The 23,855-nt window shown below is 46.9% G+C and overlaps 2 protein-coding genes across 2 annotated transcripts; one reads left to right on the forward strand and one right to left on the reverse strand.

Annotated features, from left to right (window-relative positions):
• Positions 1-3,522: 3,522 nt before the first annotated feature.
• LOC135401001 (uncharacterized) lies at positions 3,523-8,457 on the forward strand. Its single transcript, XM_064633089.1, has 7 exons — positions 3,523-3,771; positions 4,504-4,556; positions 4,672-4,737; positions 4,806-4,838; positions 5,687-5,800; positions 8,178-8,219; positions 8,294-8,457. Exons 1-7 carry the CDS (start codon positions 3,699-3,701, stop codon positions 8,327-8,329), a joined length of 417 nt encoding a protein of 138 aa, XP_064489159.1. The 5' UTR covers positions 3,523-3,698; the 3' UTR covers positions 8,330-8,457.
• A 150-nt stretch (positions 8,458-8,607) lies between these two features.
• Positions 8,608-23,583, reverse strand: LOC135401002 (uncharacterized). The gene is made up of 7 exons (XM_064633090.1): positions 23,188-23,583; positions 19,352-19,434; positions 16,588-16,653; positions 16,390-16,422; positions 16,204-16,314; positions 11,472-11,513; positions 8,608-11,381 (listed from the first exon to the last, which is right to left on the reverse strand). Exons 1-7 carry the CDS (start codon positions 23,234-23,236, stop codon positions 11,349-11,351), a joined length of 417 nt encoding a protein of 138 aa, XP_064489160.1. The 5' UTR covers positions 23,237-23,583; the 3' UTR covers positions 8,608-11,348.
• Positions 23,584-23,855: the final 272 nt, after the last annotated feature.

The raw sequence follows: 23,855 nt of genomic DNA on the forward strand, positions 1-23,855 counted from the left end.
CGACTCAACCTGCCGCGCCTCTTTTCCTTGATGGCGTCTCGCAGTCGGTGCAGGAGTGAAGCAAAATAAGTCGCATTCTCTGTGGTGTTCCTCTCTTTGAAATTCGATGAGGAGGATCCCGTGACAATCCCAAAATATTGTTGCCATGACCTTCTTTGTGGATTGTGTGACCTTGGCTTTTCTTGGGGGTGCTTCTCCTGTTTGCGCCATTCCATCGACTCCTTTTTCGAAAGGGGATCATAGTAGAGCACCATAGTGGCATAGTCTCATCCCCTGTGACAATTGACTTCAATATTTCTTCTTCGTTCTCTCGACAGAGCTCCAAAAACTCTTTGGCACAGACGACGCGCTGTTGCTTTTGAACTGACGAGAGAAGTCGTGGCACCCATCTCGCACTGACCTTTTCCATGTGAAGGCCCTCGCCGATGATGCGAAAAACGGTTGTTTTGGAAAGCCCCAGCATTTCTGAGATTTCCTTCACCTTCAGACGCCTGTCGCTCAGCACTTCCTCCTCGACAAGAGACAAATTTTCTTGTGTCACCACTTCCACTGGACGACCATCGCGTGGATCATCTTCAATGGACTCTCGCCCCAGTCGAAACTGCTTAGCCCAGTCTTTTACCGTTGTGTACGACGGAGAGGCTTCCCTGTACACGTTGTCCAGTCGCGCATTAATTTCTTTAGGCGAAAGTCCCTCTTTTGTCAAGAATTTTATCACAGCGCGGTACTCGAGTTTTTCCATTTTAACTGAAGAGTGCACCCTGGCTGTTTGAAATGCCGCTCTCCGACAAAAGCATGGAGAGGGTTGAGGGTGGTGCTCCGGCCCTCCAAGAGATGGCGCCACGCGTCCTTAATCGCATTTTCAAATTTGCGCGCGTTTGCTACCTCGGGCCGGAAACTTATGGAACCACCCTCGTAACTTAGTTTCTATTTTTGCAGGCTAACTTGAACTTCGTTACACTTTTTGAGCAACTTACCCGTGACTGGTTCATATTGTGAAGATGGCTGAGGAAATTTGCCAGTTGCCGGAAAAATATTCGGTATAAGTGGCAGTTCGATAAGAGCGGAAGTGCAGCACAAACAGCAGGAGTTCGAGCAAGCAAACAAACATTTTGGAGGTGATTATTACTTTGGCAGTCTTTAACGCTAAATTTAAGAAACAACAACAACAATAAATGGTGGAGAAGTGATGTGATGGCATGGGATGTTTCCCCGTGGCAGCCGCAGGACCCTGCCCCACTTCACAAAGGTTAATATGAAAGGATGAATTAAATTTAAGAAAGAGAGAGAGGAGGCGTAAGCGGCGGTTTGTCGTATACGGGCTTCTGCCGCTACTATAAGCTTCGAACAATCGGGTTCGAAAGGCATGCGTTGTGATCGGGAGAGCGTGAGACTTCGAATAAAGCGATAATTAAAAGAAAGCGATTTCGTTTTAACGCATCGTAATCAGCTTCTAAGGAGCAATCACGCTTCCAACAAAGATAAGCGAACGTGGCACGTGACGATTGAGTACACAGATCTCTCTGAAGGTGCGTGCGTAACAGCGTTTTAAAAGTATTCCGGAAGCCCGATAGTACGCACGAGGGCCTCAATAAAAAGCCATTAAGCCTGGACTTCCTTTGATGCTCTGAATGCTGTGACAGAGCGGAAATAACGCAGGTTACCACAACGTTTCTAACTCGCAGTAAGTGAGAAAGACGTTCCGGTCGTTGAAGGTTAACCATTCATCTGTTATGACGTCAAACGCCTGAGAATGCCTATTCGAACGATCATTAAAAAGGACGTATTCTCCACGTGCAAGTTGCGTGACCGTGAGCAACAACAAAAACAGATGTGTGTAATGAGAATCTCACGTGACCGCGTGTATACTGTACATCGTTGTTTCTACGTTTTTGATTGTAGCGCTCATGAAGAGGGATGGCTAATGCAGTTCTCGTAATTAGAAGATGAAATAAAATAAGGTAACGAAATAAGAAATAAATGCTAGAATCGGGGAACCCAGAAATCACTAGAAAGAGGAAACCCGCCAACTTGGTATCTGTAAAAATCTGCACAAACGCCCGCAGGACCTGGCGATGTCTGACAGCGTAGGCCAAGGGCCCAAGACTTTTGTCACGTCAAAAAGCTTGCCGTCGTCGATGCTGATAATATCGCCGGTGGGACAGCGAGATGCGTTCAGTGTCCTCAACAGACCCCACACGTTCGGCCAGTTAGGGGAATTAAGTTAAAATCCGGGCTGGTTGGTGATCCATTCTAAAAACGATAAAAAACCCTCAGTGCAAGGGGACAACGAAAGGGGCAAAAAAACGAGACAAACACAGCACTGAAAGCAAGCACAGTGCTGTGCTTGTCTCGTTTTTTGTCCCTTTCGTTGTCCCCTTGCACTGGGTTTTTTAATCGTTTTTACAGTTAGGGGAGTCCGCCTTTTTAAGTGTACATGTACGTGCGTGTAAACACATTACACAATTACACAACATCATTAGAGCATAGAGCGTGCATAAATATTTTCTTTAAATCCCTCCAGTGTGAGCACGTGATTTGTCACTTCCATTTTCCAAAAAAGATGCATCATTACACGGTTGAAATCATGCTTCAGTACCACCTCTCTCTCTCTCCTTTCTCGAAGAAATGTACACTCTACAAACTATATAGAAACCTTAGAGTATCACTCGTAGCCCTTCTTCTCCGTGTAACGCGTTCCTTAGTGGCTCTCTGCAAGAAAAAAAAGAGTAAAGTTGCCGACCCAGAAATTTGCTCAACAACACTGCAAACAGTCCTCAAAACTTCGGATAAACTTCCGTGCAGCGGTTGTAGCAATGCATGTAGTCTCCAAAATGACTAAGATTACTCTTTTAATTTTTTTTTTTTTTCGCCCTTTGAGTGACTGACTACAACTGCTCTGATTGCATGTAAGTGCGCCTGACCGAGTACGGTAGAAATGTAGGGGAGGTAAGTGCGCAGTTCCCAAGTCAGCACCGTGTGTCGAAGAACGGAGTTCTCAGGTGGTTGACATTATCCACAGTCCCACCCCGCGGCACGTGCATCGATCATGTCGACACAAAAATATGAATGACTCACCCTCTGTGTAAATCTACTGCAAATTACATAATTATTACATGCAAATGCATGGTGGTAAAAAGAAAAATAGAAGCCTTTCTAGGCCATTCAGAATATTTCGTGCCTCGTCCCGAGGCCTCGTTTTGTGCATTATGTTCCCGCTTACTGCTAATTACTGGAATTACTGCAAATTCTGTCGATTATTGCTACGTTAACATTTGGAACGCTTTACACATATAACCACGTGTTTATAGTTCCAAATGTTACAGCACAGCCAGCACACTCCGGCAATACAAACAAGCGACCAGCTATCGTGCTTATCTTTTATTAATGCAGTATGATGTAAGTCGCCACTTAGCATCGAAACGAAAGGGAGAGCCTTTTAATCAGGGCCATCGCTTTGGCCGAAACCTGTTTCGTCGAACCTGTTGGTCTCTGTGTAATTTGTTTTTTCATTCCCTGTATGCACGCACCTTTCTGTTGGAAGTCTCTTTCCCTTCTTTTTCCACAAATAATCTCTCCTTGCGCGAACGAGTTCTGGCATATCACTCGGACAAGCGTCGCCTGAATAAGCGTGTCTGAGGATCCTGCAGAGCAGTCGCAGCATTCATCTTGGAGAGCACGAGGTGCATTGCCCAGTTATGAAGTGCCTAGTAGTCTTCGCTTTGGTTTTCTTCGTATCCGTAGCAGCACGGAAGACGGCTACCAACACCCGTGAGTAACAGATATCTCATCCGCTGAATACGTTGTAGTATATAGTAGGTAGTATACATCCTATTGGTTGTAACCGCAACGCTTATGGTTTTAATAGATCGGAACGTGTTCATGATAACAGTTCCGTGTACATGGTAAGCTAATCACACTCTTCAGATTAGATTAGAGTTCTCCGAAACACTTAAAAATAAAAGTTAGAAACGAATTATAAATAAAAATAAATTATAAATAAAAATGTCCACAAGGAATGTGATTAAAGCAGCTGTCGCACGATGTCTAAGATCCCATGGCCATTCTCCGAGGAGCTTCACTTAGTCTGTAGAGGACGGTGGTCCAGTCTTTCCAAGGCGGCTCTAAGAATCACTCTTCGTCTGAGGGGGCTCCCCACAGCATTTCTCAACTTCGGTTTCACAGCGTTCTTGGTTGACTGAGTCCCAATCTATACTAAAACTCCCGATTGTGTCTATCGAAGCAGTGCGGAATCGAGGGTCTGAAACGTTTTCAAGCTAATTAATGTTTATATAGCACGTTAACAGAGTTCGCAGTTCAATTTTGGAGTCGCTATGCACTTGAAGCGACTGCTGTTCATCGCGTCCTGTTGTCCGTCTCCGTGAACATTTTCTTTATCGTTGAGTATCACATGCGTGCAACGCATCTTCATCCTTACTAAACATTAGCTCGAATATCATTCCCACTTGCAACCCCTAAACCCAAATAATGCCCTTCCCACAGGATTAGTGTACAATGACTGGAGATCCTGCATGGTAGACAAGCTTCCTGAGGAGGTACGTTGGAGCCATTAAAACATCCTGCGATAGTATACACAGGGATAACCCAACTGCTTCTTGAGTCCCCGTCAACTCAGACGGTTTGTCAAATTTGTTTCATTTTCTGCTGCAGACCAGAGGAGCCTACAACACCTGCCATGACAGAGCTCGTGGAACTCAACACCACAATTTCCGAGAGGTGAAACGTTTTTACGTTTTTATTTTATATTACATTTAGAACATCAATAACCAACTCTTTTCTAACAGGGCTTACAGTGCGTGCTGGGTCATTACAATCTGGTGAGTGCACTCATTTTACGCACCCCATATTTCCTATTAGCATAATCGGTGTTTCAAAGCTACTTCTTCAATGACAGTGCTCAATTTAAAAGGGAACTAAATGACTCTCGATATCTCGAAATCTGTATATCCTCTTCCAGAGAACTTAATGTTTGTACAGATGCTTGCTGCTGCGTGTACTATGCTTTTTTGCTGGTATCAAACTGCTCAGCTCCTGGGCGATGCCACAGGAAACTACGACCCCGAATATGAATAAAACAAAATCATCAGTAAATAGACAAGTAAATAAATAGACAACGAGCACGTGATACGCCATACTTTTGTAATGGTGTATAATTACAAGTGCATTCAACTGCATCGCAAACCCACGAGTAAAAATAAGTATTCTTCTGTGTTACAGGAAAATTTATTGACGCCCTAGAACATCAGTTGGCTAGTTGTGCTAGTTATGTTTTTGTGTCTACTATGCATACTACTACAACTATGCAGTACATGTACACACACACACACACACGTGTGTATATACATTAGACGATGATGAGTACATGTACAATATGCTATGCAAATGGACTATGCATAAACCCGTATGGACATTGTGAATTATTCTTCCACGTGGTGTGGTTGGTTTTACTCGTTCTTGAGCACAGTGCCATGATGCCATGGCGAGCGATGACGTCACAGGCGTCAAAGCCTTGACCATTCCACTTGCACGGTTACAAGTGAGAAATGGCCTCTTTAGGTTAATGGCATTCCCTCGAAAGCTCGTGCATTATGTAATAGCTGTTCGTTGCGATGAATGACTAGTGAAAATACTCCGTACAAGAAACTTCCATGCACCAACTCCACAGGTACAAGGTACTCGAGTGAACCTGCAAGCAATGCGACAGGCAGCAGCTTCAGTGCAGAAGCCGGATCTGAAGGCGGCTTTCAACACATGCCCCCAAGCGGAGAACAACGTGCAGGTAATGTGGACACCATTTCCATTTCTTCATACGCGTATGGTGGGATCCTTAAGCTGTCTGGGAAAGTGCGGTTAATGTGTATTTTTTTTTAAATTTTGTGTTAGCGACGCGAAGCAACTGTGGCTATGAGCGGCGTACAGGCGTGGACAGATGGAGAGAGGACAGCAGGAAGGAGTGGGGGACAGGGGGGTTAGTATGCGTCCTGGGCCGGGTTAATGTGTAAAGATCTGCAAAAACGCAGCCTCATAAAACATTTGCTTGGTGATGGATGTGTGCATGTAGCCCTTAATTACGATCGCGACATTAGTTTCCTACACCCCCCTTGTCCCCCATTCCTTCCTGCTGTCCTCTCTCCATCTGTCCACGTCTGTACGCACAGTTGCATCGCGGTGCTAACACAGAATTTAAAAAAGTTTTCTACATAAAAAGGCTGAGGCTGATGTTGGGGAGGTATGTTAGCTTAGCTCAATTGGTAGAGCCCTGGACCGGCAATCCAGAAGATGTGGGTTCGAGCCCTACAGCTGGTTAACCTCAGCGTCAGCTGTATAGTTATAGTATAGTTGAGACTTTCTCGCGATCGCGTCGTCGTCGGCATTCGCATGTCCCCAAGGAAACGACGACAAGGGGAAGATACTATCACAGGAGCGGCGTGAACGAAAACGACGCAGACAGCGGGGAAAGACACTCGAGTTATGTTATTTGTACAATTTTAATGGGAACTTTCCCGAGATCGCGTCGTCGTCGGCGGCATTCGCATGCCCGCACAAAATTCTTGTCGCATGTGCGCTCAGTGCTGTGAGTAAGGAGGAGAATCCCGCCAGTTTACAACCGCTATCGATGGAAAGTGAGATAGCTGACTGAGTGAGTGGCTAAGTGGCTGAGTGAGTGGCAATGACTTGAACTTCTATCACGGAAAGGCGAATATCGATAGAACTTTGGCGGACGAATTTCATGGACTGCAAAAGCACCGCCTACGCACCATCACTACGCAGTGCGTGGAACAACTAAACAAGCCCCACTCGTTGACACTCGCAGCCGTATATGTGCGCTCCGTACAACTCCACGCAGAAGACCTATGTCCTCCGTAAGACATCACTTCTGTGTCTTTCCGAGACGTGGATGAAGACGGAGAGACCGATACACGTTGACGGCTTCAAGTGCTGCTGCGGGGCGCGTCGCAGTGGCAAGGGCAACCGAGCGGCCGCAGTTGCCATTTACCTGCGTGCCGGAGTACTGGCTACACCACTTGACGTCACGCTTCCTGGAGACGACGTCGGAAAAATTTGTGCCGTGCAGCTTCCCACCGGGCTCGTGGTGGCTGTGTGCTACGCGCCGCGCCGGATCGCATCCGCGACTTTATCGTTTATGTACTCGCGCCTTACCGAACGCGCAAGCTTCTCGTCGTCGGAGACTTCAACGTGGACGTTTCACTGGCCAAGAACACCACTTTCCTAAGTGATATGTCCAAACAACTGGACCTTCCGCTGTGCACCGACATTCGCAAACCCACAACATGGCTCATGCATAGACTTGGTGTTCCAGAACAGCCCCCCTCGTTCAGGACACCCCTCACCTAGCCAACCATTTCAGCGACCACAAATCAATACTCATCACGCTTAAATAAATTTGTCTACACACTTTCATCCGGCCTCATTTCACCACACGCACAGCTGACGCTGAATTTCGCGTTACACGACTCGTAACCGTCCTGTAATTTTGCAGTGACTTCGTTCTTTCATTCTTTTTGCGTGTAATCGAAGTAGCCAGTTTGTAGAATATGACTAGAGAACGCGACAAAAAACTATCCTTGTTCTGTCGTTGTAGAGTAAACGTACGTGTGAGCACGTCCGAGTAAGATTTTACCATATATATTTTGTTCAGTAGGCTTCGTAACTAACGCAAGCAGTATGAAGTTTCGCCATCAACTAATTTCATTAGCTCATCTCATTCTCTATACCGTTGAGTTTGAGTTTGAGTTTAAACGGTGCTAAAAAAAAAAAAGCAAGGACGAAGTTGAATTCGTCACCTGACGAATTCTGCAGCTTCCATAATGAACGCCTCAATGAACGAACCCCCCCAAAACAAGAAAAAACAAACAAACTAACTAAAACCATCACTCTTCCCTCTCCCTGAACTGCATCATTAATTCATTACAATTGTTGTTATCTCACATTATGTGCAACACACAAATAAATTTTTGGCAGTTTATGTGTTATATTGAGAGATGTGATAGATGAAATTTGACTCTTGGAAAGGTATTTCCGCATCCAGTTTTGCATACTGTTGTTTGTATATACATATATTTGTTCGTCTGGATCGCATAAGGGCTCCGCCCTGCATAACAGGTTGCTTTAATAGCGCCCTTTTTGCCTAACAGGTTGCTCGTGCAGTACAGTGCGTCATCACCCACTTGGAGAGGGTACGTAGAACACTTTCTTTGCAAGTGTCCGGTTACTTTTTAGCGCAGTCCATGACGGTCGACCTTACTTGCAGACGTGTCCAGTTCCAGCCGCTGCAGGTCGCCAGTGATTCTCAATACAATGAACCACACCAGAATGTATATTATACGTGGTAGGATTGTTTAAGATTCATCAAGTATGCATTATGTACATCTGTTTGCCACTGTGTACAACATCAATAAAACGCCTTGAAAGGAGTATGAAAGTCTTTCCATTGCCAGGCGAAAAACGGAAAGCTTCCACTTTTTGATCCGTTTCTCATTGCCTCACAAGACTACCTTCCCGTCCTTTGTACGTATTGTTGTTTGAACTTTATGTATCTTGCGTGTTATCCGTGGACGGCTAAAATCTTTTTTCACGTTTTATTAACATACATTTACATACACCGCGACAAAATATGGATAATTTCATAATTTAATTCACCTTTAGTTTATTGCAACTGCAACCTCTTTAACGTTTGTCATTCAAAATCTCTGAGAGCGTCACATTCAGTAACATGTATCACATGGTGCCTTTTCACATAGAACCTCACAATTTATTTACACTTCTATTTACAACCTCACACAGCCAAGAACATTGAAACAGCAGCTTGCGAAAAATGCGACGGACGATATAAACGACACGTGCAACCGGCGAACATGACAGTGACACTGCAAGACGTGTTAGGTACTTTGTGTGAAATTATAGGAATGCCCTTGCAGGCTTCAATTGCAGCAGGTGCCTGAAGCGGGAAATCGTGTGCATTTTCCGTCAACTTTTCCCCCAACACAGTTTTTTTTTCTTCTTTGCCTGTATTTCTTTTATTGAAGGTCCTCAATAGCGTGCAATCGATTACTACCAATCTCAAATGTTTACAATAGACTCTTCTATTGTAGACTGGGGATGGGACAAGACGCTGACCACATCGCGTTTAAAAATAATATTACTGCTAAAAATATTACAATAAACCTTGCGCAGAATTTATACAAAAATTACGTTTCTATAGGAACCAATTATATTTGAGAGAGTTGTGGCGACAACCGTGAGTCTTCAAGCCCGAGGGAGAAACTTGAAGTTGCAAGCGGGTGCCGAAGTGAAAGTGACGGGTTCAAGCCACGTGACGTGTGCTACATACAACTCAAATTCATGAACGTAAAAAATAAAAAAAAACATTTTTTATGGGTGCGTCACACATGTGCGATAGTTCGCTAAGCGTTAGTGACGATATAGTAATGGGTAACACCATGCGTGACTGCCGTGCTGTACCGCTAGAAGCTCTCCACGAAAGCGTTCAGATATCGACCTCGACAACAATGAACATAAAACCATTCGTAGGACATCATTACATACATTGATGGGGTATCCGCACGAGCGGCTTCATCGGGCGAGATAGCGGCGGATACGCGGGTGTGAAAAGAGCAACGTCAAAGTTGAGACACGTGACCATCTGCGTCTTACGTCACGTCTTCCCGCGTTTGCCATTCGACTAGGAAAGTTTCCGTCCGCTCGTTGCGCAATATGTCATCTGCGTCTGTCGTCTGCTAGCAAGCAGAAGCGTGCATCGCTTTGCACACCCTTCTTTCCGTTTTCCAACAAGTCTTACGTCGCTTCTTCCAGCGTCGTTCGGGTACTATTGGTGTTTCTTCCGCGATATCTTCTTGGTGTGTGTTTTCCCCCTTGCTCTCTTCCGCTGACATCTCCCTGATAAAGTCACCCGGTCAGCTCCAGTTCACGGATATTATGGGGTTGGCAGACGGCGGCGCGTCTACATGGGAGTGCTGCTTCCAACGATAAATGGAAAGGTAGGCAGGAATAATGGAGGAACAGCAATACCATGCGAAATATCTTAGGTCATTCCGAAGCACGTTGAGCAATTTGTTACGCAGAATGACTAAAAAATATTGTTTGACACGTCCTGATGCAGACGAAGGCAACTTATTTTTCGTGTGACCCTTTTCCTCTCCACCTTTCCTCTCTCAACAGAAATGATGATAACGTGGGACTGCTTTCCACCATCAAAGAAAAATAGTGCGGAAGTCACTGAACGGATGGGGAACATCAGGATTTACCCTTTCCACATAACACTCGTTCCAGTGCATTTTCACTAGAAGCTTTCAGAGCAGAATCTAAAGTTTCTAGAAAATCATCTCCATAAAATCATTCCTTGACTTTAGAACGCGAGACGAAACAGAATGCATTGAATTGCGTGAAATAAAAATACGGAAATGAATGATGGTTCCACACGTGTGCAACACAGTAAACAGTGCACAGACGCGTTCTGCGACCATATACGACCATGTAACATCGTGTGCAGAAAAAAAAAAAACATATATATAGTGCTAGCACTCACAAGGGTACGAATAGACTATGCTAAATCAGGAGCCTCAGAGTCAGGAAACAGCTGGATGAAAATCCTTAGCTTCCGACATGAGCCTCTCTCGTTTTCACGAATGTTCAAAGACTGCGCTAACGATTTCGTAATCGCAACATTGAATGTTAGGTTTCTACTTGATGCTCACCTTCTCACATGGCCGCGCTGTTCGTCGATGAACGTGTAATCACACCACATTGCATAACTCACTCTGTACACATGTCCCACTGTACCCACCCGCAAGATATTCCCACATTTGTATATCTGTATTTGTGTACGTTTGGCTTCCCGCGTGGCTTATTCAGTATTGGTATAGTTGATGTGCGCATTCGATATTATATTTAGTGTAGATTTGGCTGACTTAGTTTGCACATAGAGGGCCTCACACTGTCAACGTGTCCCTATACGTACCACTTCATTTAACGTACATTAATCAATACAATATTACGACACCAACTATTTTCGTGCATTGTAAATACTAGCAGCCCTCATTATATAGATATGTACTAAGTACTTCTAAACAATGAATGCTATCCACATGAGTGTATATATGCACAGAGTAACGCTAATAATACTTTCCTCAGTAGTACGCTCATTAATGAATATTACGTATAGTTTAACAATAGGTCTAAAACCTCCATTTTAAAATATTAATTCGTGATGCCTTCATCCCTTGATGAAACCTGCGAGGCACATCTTGCCACTGGCGCCTCCCCGAAGTTAGTCCGTCCTGTGAGAGTCAACCAGGCATCCTGACACGAGTTTTGCATATCTGTTTGTATAGACAGAAGACATTCGTAAGCTTATTGCTTGAATGTGAAAAAAAAAAAAGTAATTTTTGTGCCTGATATAATATACTTACTTCTTGAAAGCGGCTGAAGAGACAAGTGGTGAACTTCATAGCCTGCAAGAAGCAAGAACGCCGTGATGTCAGGAACTCGACTGTGCTGCAAACACTGGTGAATTAAGTTTCTCGAAGAAACCACTCTAATACGCGCTTTGTGATTTCCCCTCATAAGATGCATGCGGACACTCGGCGCCCTCTGTCGGTCTAACTTTTGCCTTTGTCAATATTGTTTTACAGCTATAGACGACCTGAGCCCCTACGCCATTGTAACGCCGCTGCGCAAAGCACGCTGGTGGGCTCTATGTATCCAGGGATCGGAACCGGTATTTTTTTCGGTCCGGTTCGGGTTCGGGTTCAGGCATATTGGTTCGGTTCGGGTTTAGCTCCGCTGAACCGAAATTATCAGCTTGAACCGGTTCAGGTATATCGGTTCGGTTCGGGTTCGGCTCAGGGAGAACCCCCCACCCCCACCCCACCCCCGCACATACACAGACAAAAAAAAATCTGTCAGCGGTCGGGGCATTTACAGGGATTGGAACAGTTACTTTTTTCGGCCTCGGTTTAACCGGTCCACGGGCAGTAATTTTGCTACATGCAAGCAAGCTTACGCTCACCGTACACGATTGTAAGAGAAAGGCGTGAGATAACCGTACAGGAGAGAAAAAAAAAAAAGGTCGGTCAGTAGTACAATTAATTCACCTGTGAACCGATTCCCGAACCGGTAACCGTATCAATTTTTTTCGGTTCAGTTCCGGTTCGGCTCAGGACAAGCAAAAAAAATCGTTCGGGTTCGGTTCGGTTCGGGTTCGTCAGAAAATAACGGTTTTTTCCGGTTTTCGGTTCGGGTTCAGTTTCGGCTCCGATCCCTGTATGTATCAGCTTTATCAGCCTATATCAGCCGCCGCGTTTTTTCCGCTAGCTTCTCGCTCGCCACAGTCAAATATAACATCGAGCCGGTCTTCTCCTGACGTCACATGTTTGTAAACACAGGGTTTTGCAGCGTCGACGGTGATTATGGTGAGCGTATAGCAGAAACGGAACGACGTCACCGCGACATGACGTCACAACATCACGCACAATGACACGCACAATCGCACCACTCGCACCAACTGACATCTCGCATCAACTGGCATCAACCACACGCACCACTCGTACACGCACATCACGCACAATGACGTCGCACCACCTTCAGCACCGGCATTAGCCGGCGCGGTAGTCAGTCGCAGCGCAGGTAGAGGGAAATAAACCTAGGCCTGCGCGCTTGTCGCCATTGTACCAGGCTCCTCACAATGAGGCGGACATCACATAAAGTGCGTCCGCTGTCTGAAGAACGAAAGTAGAATATAGGCGCAGTGCACCGCTGCTGCTGAATGCACGGACCGCTCGCAAAGGCGCGTGTATTAACGTAGTCATCGGCAAGAATATACTGCCACGCAGTTGCAGTGCCTCGCGCTTCCTGACATACCTTACTGATCATGAACGTTTGTTGTTACTCCTTGAGTAACGCAAGTGTGAAAACAGTTGTCCATATTGGCAAATTCGCGTGGCCATTTCCTGGCAGATTTCTTTGCCACATTCTGAGCACTTATACGATGTTGTCACATCAGCCGTCGCCGCCTGTATTTTTGGCTGTGCCACTATGGCTGTGCTTACCTGACAGATTTCCACTGCAGGGACCCTCCAGTAGCCTGTAAACATCGCTGCGGACCGTGATATGCTTTGCCATCGTCATGAACAATGTATATAGAGTAGCAGACGAGGGAACCCGGAAGAGCGCTCCTAGCAGCATCAAGGGGAGTTAAACCGCTAGAGTCCTGGCACTCACGTTCGGGTGGCAACGGTCACGTGATCCAGCGCGGGCACCAGACTAGTAGTTGCCGAGCGCTAGGCCGTGTTACCACGAAATGACCACGCAAATTCGCCATTGGCACAACCGTGAAAACATTGCGCGAAAATTATAAAGCTATCGCTGTCACGTCTTCGAACTTATAGGCGAAAAGGCGTGTTTTCTTCATAGTCAATTTTCCTATGTGCTGGACGTCTTCGTTTGTTTTCCTGTCATCATCATCATCATCCTCGTCGTCATCATTACCATAGCTGGGGAGAGGTTTTTCGCAATAGCTTCCCGGAAGAAGACCCCAATTTACTGAGGACCTTCTGACCTAACCGGCGGCACAGTCTCATGCCCGCACCGCCTAGTGCGTGCCTGGGAGGGGGGGCGCCCCCAGACCCCCCCCCCCCCCCCGCCCAATACGTCAAACCCAAACTGACCCAACCTCGCTAAAGTGAGGTGAGCCCCTTCTGGAAACTACTGCAAAAAACCAATCCCCCATAGCTGCCACGAACTTTTCGCGAACCCGAGAGTTTCGCAGATGAAGTGGCTAGGCTCGTACCTTCTACCTAGGCTTCGAACCTTAGAGGCGAAATGCGTTTTTTTTCCGCTTTTTTTCCACATTCAATTTTCCTATTTGCTGGACGTCTTCATTTGTTTTCTTGTCATCGTCATCATCATCATCATAGCTGCCACGAACTTTTTGCGAACCCGAGAGTTTCGCAGGCGAAGTGGCTATAGGCTCCGAGCAGAAGACGATGCGGGCTGACGTCACTGTCTCTTCCTCCGTACGAATCGTGGGACAAGCGGAAGCTCTGGTTTCTGCTCTGGTTTCGCCTCTCCGCACTTCTGTTTCGGTTTGAAATCTACACCGTTTCAGAACGAATTACTCGCGCAAAATCAATACGAAAGCTCTAATGCGAGGGTGGTTCCATAAGTTTCCTGCCCGAGGTAGAAAATGCGCGCGAATTTGAAAATGCGATTGAGGACGCGTGGCGCCATCTGTTAGAGGGCCGGAGCACCACCCTCAACCCTCTCCATGCTTTTGTCGGTTGGAGGGCGGCATTTCAAACAGCCAGGATGCACACTTCAGTTAAAATGGAAAAAAATCGAGTACCGCGCTGTGATAAAATTCTTGACAAAAGAGGGACTTTCGCCTAAAGATATTAAAGCGCGACTGGACAACGTGTACAGGGAAGCCTCTCCGCCGTACACAACGGTAGACTGGGCTAAGCAGTTTCGACTGGGGCGAGAGTCCATTGAAGATGATCCACGCGATGGTCGTCCAGTGGAAGTGGTGACACAAGAAAATTTGTCTCCTGTCGAGGAGGAAGTGCTGAGCGACAGGCGTCTGAAGGTTAAGGAAATCTCAGAAAGGCTGGGGCTTTCCAAAACAACCGTTTTTCGCATCATCGGCGAGGGCCTTCACATGAAAAAGGTCAGTGCGAGATGGGTGCCACGACTTCTCTCGTCAGTTCAAAAGCAACAGCGCGTCGTCTGTGCCAAAGAGTTTTTGGAGCTCTGTCAAGAGAACGAAGAAGAAATATTGAAGTCAATTGTCACAGGGGATGAGACTATTGTGCTCTACTATGATCCCCTTTCGAAAAAGGAGTCGATGGAATGGCGCAAACCAAGAGAAGCACCCCCAAGAAAAGCCAAGGTCACACAATCCACAAAGAAGATCATGGCAACAATATTTTGGGATTGTCACGGGATCCTCCTCATCGACTTCAAAGAGAGGAACACTACAGTGAATGCGACTTATTATGCTTCACTCCTGCACCGACTGCGAGACGCCATCAAGGAAAAGAGGCGCGGCAGGTTGAGTCGAGGTGTGCGGTTGCTACAGTACAATGCCCCTGTCCACACGGCTTCTGTTGCCAAGGCTGCACTGAAGGAGTGCGGCTTCGAATAAATCCACCACTCACACTACAGTCCAGACTTGGCACCGAGTGACTACTTCCTGTTCTCAAGCTTGAAGAGGGATCTCAGAGGACGGAGATTTCAAAACGATAGTGAGGTGCCAGAGGCAGTTTTCCAGCATTTTGCGGACAAAACTTCGGACTATTTTTACAAGGGTATAAGAATGCTGGTTGAAAGGTGTCAAAAGTGCATCGAAGTTAAGGGTGACTATGTCGAAAAGTGATACACTTGTTTCGTCTCTATGACTATGAAAAGTTGGTCGGGCCGGAAACTTATGGAACCACCCTCGTAGGTGTGGGAACTGATAAGCTATCAGTTCGTGCCCTCGAAAAGGAGTAGCGTGTGGGAATCACATGATAGTAAAGGGGGCGTTTTTGCAACATTTAAAAGCACGAGCGGGGTTTGACGGAGATGATTCTTGGCGGGGAGTGTCGGGCAAGACGGAGCAGCCGCAGATGTAAGCGAAATAAATCCTTGTTGTTGCTGATTGCATTTTGTCGTTGCTGTGTTTTCCTGGCGGGTGCGGCGGACGGGCTGACGCCCCGAGGTTGTGGAAACACGGGTTTCCACATAGGCTACGAGGGGATTGCTTCTGTAGGGCACGACGCTCACCGACATGGACCCGAACGAAGGTCACGTAACACGTGAACGACGTGACCACGTGACCTTCTGACGCCACTCGCTCAAACGTCGTCTACCTGTGCATTGCTGAAGATGGCCCAGCAAGGCCGAAACAGCTGTCCAGTGCTGGTATGGCAGCGTTGAGCACTTATGAACACATATTTTACGTGCAGCCAAAGAGCTTCGGCTACTTTTCTTCCTTGCAGACAGATGGTCGATTCCACCTCATCGTAGTATAGCTATAACTTTAGATATGAAAGTATCATATGGGCGCATTTCACCGCCCAGTCGCCGGGAAAATTGGTAACATGTATTCTGTATAGTATACTACACAGCTACAAAATTTGGCATGTTAAGAGGCATGCTGCTCACCACCATTGGGGGCTTCGCACATTTGTCGACTGCAAGTTCGAACCGGGTACCCTTGAAGTCGCCCACTGCTGAGAAGAGCAGCGCCGTATCGACAAAGCGATCCGGTTTGATCTGCAAAAGTGACCAGTAATGTCTGCATCAGCCGAGAGAATAGAGGAAGACACACAAATTAGACGATATACTCACTGCATTCGCCAGCCTCAGTATACACTGCAGGCCCTGCACAATGTACAAAAATATGACATAACCATTCGCATGTACGCCCAATGAACTTCCTGAAAGCAGACTGGCTACAAAGCAGATAACATTTGCGCTCACTGCACAGCGAAAATTCTATACTGACAAATTTGGTCCGACCCGGATTTAGAATATTGGCACACTCACCGTTAAGAATTTGTAAAAACTGCCGACTGTAACGTTGTCAACACACTCCTGGAATTTAGGCGAGACCTGAAAAAAATGATGTTTATTCAGCTCTATCGCCCGTGGATGCCAGCAATTTTCCCGAACAATAACAACATCGTCGCGATGAATGAGGAAATGAGGCACTTTGAACATGCATACAGGGTGAGGGAAAGTGCCTCAGGACGAGAGCCGCCGATATTTCGAACAGAGACTGTGGGAAGAACGAAAGAAGAACACAGAAGAACAGCCCCTGTTCAAAATTTCTGCGGCTCTCGTCCTGAGTCACTGCTCTTCACACTTCCTTACCGGTTAGCTGTATTTTCTACCCTTCTACATACACACAGGACGTCTTCATTATTCGTTACAGAATTTTTGTGAAAAAAAAAAAGCTGTGAGATGATAAAGATGATTCAGGTTTTAATGGCGCATCTGCTGTGAGAGCAGCAAAGATACAGCCTTCCAGGCGCGGATCGAGGGGGGGGGGGGGGGGGGCAGGGGTCCAGACCCCCCTCAATTCCAGACTTCAACATAGGGTTCAATGGACTAATCCCAGCATGCACGTGGTACTTGCCCACAGTGGACCCCCCCTCGGGAAAATCCTAGATCCGCCCCTGCAGTTTTTGTAGGTGGGTTATACGGTCAGAAGGACATATTCTCTCGAAGAGAATGTGCAATCTCTAACTACTATAGGTGTCTAATAGACCTTTCCCGGTAAACAAATAACGTCACACTGTTCGACAGCGCCACCAATTTGGTACAGTTGAACTAATCTCGAAGCTAGGGGCGAACAAGGTCGCGCCTGAAAGCCAGGGTCTTGAGGGGATTTCGATGGTCCCTGAAAGGGACGCGACCTTCGGTCCTACTTTTCCTTCAATAGGAAGCAGCGAAAAACTACCCATTCGTGGAACCCAGCCCGCCCCGTCAGATTTGTTTCGCTTTCAGTCTGTCTACCAACGTCATGATGACGTTTCGCGGGTCTATTACCTAAAATTCACTAACTAGCCCTATTTTATTAGGGTCCTTCTCGCAAAACAGAGCAGAATGGGAGACAGTCCTCGTATCTTTTAAAACTACCGAAACGCGTTGAAATATCCTCGCCGAATCTTGTTATGCAAATGAATCAAAACCAGCGGTGGCCGTCTCTGCCAGCTCCTTCTGGCGTGTTGCGAAGTCAGATCATCCGAGCACTTTTATAGGGTTCCAAGAATCGTCTGCTACAGCGCGCGTGCAAGGCGACCGACCGACTGCTCTGCGTCAGACGCAGGAAGGGCGGCGCCAAATACAACAGCAAAAAGAAAGAAAAGAAGATGCGCGCTTCACTATTGGGCGGATGACGTGACGTCACACACTGACAGTGGAGGGAAGATGCTCTTCTGACCCGCGAGATTTGAAACCTCCCTCTCTTGCTTTTTGTGCGAATATGTGGTTTGTAATCCTAATCTCCACGCCTCATGGCACTTTTTTTTTTCGAGCCATCCTGTTTTCTTTTTGCATTGTTGTCAAAGTAACAGCATCTTTTATCCCATAAATAGGAATTTTTGCACTTTCTGATTTTTCCGTCGGTGTAAAGGTGACTGCCTCCCGTAGGTAGCCCTCCTACTTGATATCAATACACACTGATTCTTGAAGAAGATACACAATTTCCCTGAGTATCCTTAGGGAGTTGAGGATACTCAGATGATTCCCTCGTTTTTAAGTTAGGGAAATAATGACTTACATAAAGCTCACCCAAAGTAATGGTTTTGTTGGGAGTTCGCGACGCTTCTATCCGAGTTCAAATACAGCAACCGTGTTTTGTATAGTAGCGTACCATTTTCTATACAAATCTTATCTTATGGACTGCCCTGTCCACCATCGGGAACGCGAGATCTTACAGCATGGGATGCATACAACCGACCACAACCCCTTTACCATAGACAAGGTGCTGGGCCCCTGATCCAGTAGCGCTCACATGCACCAAGGTCTCCGTCACCTTTGGGATTTCCTGTCCAACAGGCCTCTCTACCATGCTTTGATCGCCTGAATCTCCGATGGGGTAACTTCGCCAATCATCCTGGTGGTTACCGTGGTACAGGGAGCGTCCCTACGAAGACTACTGAGGGACGCTCGCATGTTTTCCGCGGTGGGTAGTCGTCTTGGACTATCCAAATCCCAGAGCAAGAGGGTTAGCACACCCCTTTCTCTCCTGAGCCTACCATCATCTCCCTCTTTCACCCTCCCCTCTTCTCCCTCCCCTGGGTGCATAGAGCCGCCACTTCAGAGCAGGCTGACCGCACTTCCCCCTACATAACCCCCCTCCCCCAACCTAAAATTAATACGCATCTCCATCATCATCATCTTTAACTATCTACAAATGGCACAGGGGCAGCGCCTAGCCTGCTGGCCGGCATCAGCCCCATCTCATCATCGTCTCTCTCTCATTGTGTGTGCGTGTGTGTGTACAAATCCCCACTACGTTGTCCCGCGCGTTTGTACGGAACAAATAACTGAGATGTAACCGATATGAATATGACTTGAAACTCCGAATGGGTTGAATCTGCCGCATGTATAGGGACGATGAGCTATACTTTGCACCACACAAAAGTGATTGTCAGACGGTGAACTTCGAAGTTGAAACAAGACTACAGCGGTTCACGCTACCCCCAAAGAGTCATTTACCAACCCTGATACAAACTACTTCTTTAGCTGGAAAGGCAAACTGGTGGCACTGAGGTTTTAGCAAAAGGAGACCGGGTGCACTTACCGTTGCCGGAATTTCTTGCCTGATGCAATCCAGGAGTGTCACTCCCTTCTTGCCCCCATCGACTTCGGATACCAACGAAAGGGCTGCACCGATGCAATACAAAGACGACGTTACTCACTCGAAACACATTCGAAGTAAAAGAAAAGTGCCCCAGTACAGGCAAGCCACAGTGAACAAGAACCCAAAGAAGGCCATTGACTAAACGGCGACTGCCCGCCAGCAAGTGATACGCGCCTGCAAAACAAAGCGTATATCTCGTCTAAATGCGTTCCTGATATGAATTATTGCGTTTTACTCGTCGGACAATCCCAAGCAGCACAATGTACTCAAAGTCGAGTGCAATGGGGGTGGACGGTATGTGTCTTACCAATATGTTCCTTTCCTTTCACAGGTATGTTCAAGGCCTTTCACCTACCCGTCCACCCCCATTGCACTCGACTTTCAGTACATTGTGCTGCTTGGGATAGGTCATGTTTATGATAGATGTTACGTTATCTTCCTAGCAAACAGTCTGAAAGTAACGGCTACTGTTGTGTGAAAATAAACTAATAAGGCAGCCCAGTCCTCGTTGGTGTAATTGATGACGCGGCTACGATCGAAAATGCACAACGTGGCCACAAAGCCGTTTTGCCAAAACATACAGATTGCGACTGTGATACGGAACGCACCGAGCCACAGCTGTGGTGTGTCTGAAGGGCAGAGATCCGAACCAGAGCTGAGCGCGAAGCAGAAACCTCTATAAACAGTTATTTTGTGCAGAACCGGAACTGAGCCGAACCGAAGCTGAACCAAAATAGATCTGAAGTAGTTGCCTGACCGCGAAACGGCCAATCGTTCCACTATGTTATGAAAATCTGCTCTGAAGACGCATGAACATCGTCATCAGTTGCTTTAGCTCGAGGAGGTGGTATAGGGACAAAGACATAAAACACAAGTAGACAGGACTAGGACTGTGACAGACTAGACTAGGACTTTGTGTCTTTGTCCCTACCACCTCCTCAACGGGCTCAACCTTAAGGGAATGACACCGTCCATATCGATACACCAGCTTGCTCTGCTCAACTTTAATCGCGTCGTTGTTTGAGTGTCTCAGCCGTGAGAGGTCATATGCCATCATCAAAGCTGCGTCAAGTAGCCGGGCTTACAGCGTATAGAGATAGTTCTGTGAAAGGATGCAATGATCAGTTTCGTAGCTTTTTCGATCCTGTGTTAGCACCGCGAAGCAATTGTGGTTATGAGCGGCGTACAGACGCGAACAGACGGATAAAGGACAGACGGAATGGGCCGACGAGCTTCATTGTGAGGACCAGAGGTCCATTATCATTCCACAGTTGCACACTGTTTACAGAAGATTATAAAAACGAAAGCTCACGTGGAGGGGATTTCAAACCACAGTTGCGTGTACGCGTCAGTACTTGTTCCTATACGTGAGGCAAAGCGTGAGGTGCTTTCGCTAAATGACAGATAAGGAAGGACACAAAAAAGGAGAAAAGCTCCTTCGTTTAAACGCAAAATAATGATTCCGATCCATGAGTCGGCGAAGATCGTGCATTCCTAACACAGAAGGGTTTGTTTTAACTCCTTTTTGGGGAGTACACGCTTGCCACATATATTACTCCCTTTGGAGTGGACAATTCCTCTCCATTACCCTCGTTAATGAGTCCCCTCACTCCCTTCAGTGGAGGGTAATGGAGAGTAATTGTACACTCCAAAGAGCGTGATATATGGGGCAAGGGTGTACTCACCAAAAAGGAGTTACAACAAACCATTTTTTTTTAAAGAGTGTACTACGATTTTCGCGTGTTTGATGCTCCCACAAACCACGACCAAGTGACGCAGGGGTCACCCGCCCACTCATGTCAATTGGGGACCGGGTTGCCAGTTTCGACTCCCGTCTGACAGGAATTTCATGGCATACAAGTTGCTCAGGTGCGCCGCCTTGCCGTTACACAAGGCACATGACTCGATAGGTACAATTTGGTGTCTGTCACTTCTCGAGGCTCCCAAACACCAATGAACCAGTAGCTACGACTCCAAAGCTTGCCACGCTCCATAATAAGGAGCTAATGCCGACGCAGAGGGTAGAGCACTGCACGGGCCCGGGCTTACCCGAAAGCCCGTGCCCGGCCCGCTGGCCGGGCCGGGCCTCCTTTGCGTTTTTTATGCGGGCCTGGGCCGAGCTCGGGTTTCAGCCACCGGGCCCGGGCCGGGTACGGGCTTGACAACGCCGACCATGGTCGGGCATGTACGCCAACATATTTGGCGAGACTGGACAGCTGAATTTTAATGTCACCTTTTTTCTTTTTTTTCATTGGGTATGGTGTACCATGGTATTCTCATCTGAGAACTATCACTTTATTATATGTGATCACGCTTATTTCGTGCAATGGGGCTGAATTTAACACGTGCACTCACACACATTTGGGGACGTTTGGTGTAGCGGGCGCGCTGAGCAAGTTCTGCACGAGGGTCAGTTATGTTAGGTGTTCTGACATATTTCGTTCGCGTGAGTGTTCGAGAATGGGGAATAACACCGGTGCATGCGCAATAGAGCGGAAATGAGTCTCTCTTGATCCGCAAGGTACATATCGCCCACGCGCCACTGCGCGCTGCCTTCCCAAGCAAGCAAGCAAGCACCAAGCACACAGCGGCTTGCCGGCAGAGAAACACAGCCTGTAAAACACAGAGCGTACATCCTCACTCTCCACCAATTAGCTGGGTCCTTTTCCTCGCTGTGCTCTTTCAATACGCGGATTTGAAGGGAGACGAGAGCAGAGACCAGAGCATAGCGCACGTCAAAAGAACCCCAGGTGGTCCAAATTATCCGCATTCCTACCCTGCGGCATGTGCAACATGTCACCACACTGCACAGACAAACCCTACGTGTAACATCACAGTACCACAGTAGCATTTGTGCTCTTTAGTAAATCTAAATACGCCTCCGAGCCTCGAGAACACATAGAGCAGAGGCGGGCTTGGGCCGGGCCTGAGCATGGAAACAGTCGGGTACAGGCTGGGCCCGGGCTGGAAATGTATAGAAGACGTCGGGCCCGAGCCGGGTGCGGGCCGTAGCAGCCGGACCTGGGCCGGGCACGGGCCTGAAAATTAGGCCCGTGCAGTGCTCTAGTAGAGGGCACAGCTGCTACTATAGTATGGAGGACCTTCTTCATGGCGGCTGGAATGACATGCAACTCTGCACACCGTTGTCAAACCGCTGAGACTCCATACGTATACTACTTTTTACTAGGCAGTAATGAATAGTGAATCGGCAGTCTGAATATTTCAGTTTTTCGAAATTCGAAGCCAATAATTCTGTATTCGATTTTCCAGATCGAACACGGAACTTACATTCGAATTTCGAATTGAATCGATGTTCCTTTCAAACCGAATAGGTTCGAAAAGTTCCCAAGATGCACACGTGAAGGCGAAAACGGCACAAGATAAGATAATATATTATTATCATATTCGATTTGGTTTCATTCCCTTCGTATTTTCTTTAGCTATGTATCCCTATTCGCTTCGCTTTTAAAATAATTATCCGCACATGCCTACTTTTTACTAGCCCACACTTGCATTTTCTTCGTTGGTTCATCATCATTCAAATAAAGTTGTTGTTGTTGTTCTTCGTTGGTTTTACCTTGCTTGCATACCAACCATGTTGTCATACACGCAGACAATATGGTCCTCAGCCTGTGCTTCGCCTTTAAGCACATCACAACGACTTCACTTTATAATTTAATGATTTATCGCTCTGACAAATTATCACGAATCATCCCGCAAAACGACAGATCACAGCACTTGAGTTTGAGTACCAACAAAAAGAAAGTTACACTCACCTAAGGTCCAGACAAAAGCAGCTATCGCCAGTTCTCCTGCGTTCCCCATCTCTGCCACCAACCACACCGTCGAGTTTGCGCCTCTCTTATGGTATTGCCCTTAAACCCTCATACGAAAGTACGCTTTCTCTTCTCCTCTGGCTCGCACGTCTCGGGAAAACACCCCGGCTTTTGGTCTTCTACCGACGACGAATCAGCAGATCCGATAGACAACGACACACTCAGCTAACCATAACCTTACAAACGCCAACATAACCTTCGAACAAACTGTTGGCAAGACATGCCTCTTCTGCTATGCGGGCTCCCCTGAAGAGTCTTTCGAAAAATGTGACCGCAGTTCAGATCGGTCCCGCCGCAGAATCGTCGTCACGCTTGGAATCCCTGACGCGCCTTTTTCATAGCATTTTCGAGGTATATGAGAGAGGGCGAAAGTGTGGCACGTGCCTCACGGACTCTGTGTCACGGACACAGCAAATAAAAGTAGGCCTAACAAAAAAAAAAAAAAGAAACAGTCCAAAATCACACCAGCCATTCATTATGGCTGCGTTTTTGTTTCGAAGCAGCCATCAGTTTCGTTTTTGTCATGCAGCAGACGCGCTTCTGCACGTTCGGAATGCAGACGAGACGCCCGCGTGTGTGCATACAGAGCTGATGTTTGGATAGTAGAA

Source organism: Ornithodoros turicata, chromosome 7 (assembly GCF_037126465.1).
Source record: "Ornithodoros turicata isolate Travis chromosome 7, ASM3712646v1, whole genome shotgun sequence".
Lineage (NCBI taxonomy): Eukaryota > Metazoa > Arthropoda > Arachnida > Ixodida > Argasidae > Ornithodoros > Ornithodoros turicata.

Coding starts and splice junctions, on each gene's coding strand:
- LOC135401001 (XM_064633089.1), top strand. CDS start 3,699: ATGAAGTGCCTAGTAGTCTTCGCTTTGGTTTTCTTCGTATCCGTAGCA. Junction 4,557..4,671: donor TAGACAAGCTTCCTGAGGAG/GTACGTTGGAGC, acceptor TTTCTGCTGCAG/ACCAGAGGAGCCTACAACAC. Junction 4,738..4,805: donor AACACCACAATTTCCGAGAG/GTGAAACGTTTT, acceptor CTTTTCTAACAG/GGCTTACAGTGCGTGCTGGG.
- LOC135401002 (XM_064633090.1), bottom strand. CDS start 23,236: ATGGGGAACGCAGGAGAACTGGCGATAGCTGCTTTTGTCTGGACCTTA. Junction 16,654..19,351: donor GGCAAGAAATTCCGGCAACG/GTAAGTGCACCC, acceptor CATTTTTTTCAG/GTCTCGCCTAAATTCCAGGA. Junction 16,423..16,587: donor GTTTTTACAAATTCTTAACG/GTGAGTGTGCCA, acceptor TACATTGTGCAG/GGCCTGCAGTGTATACTGAG.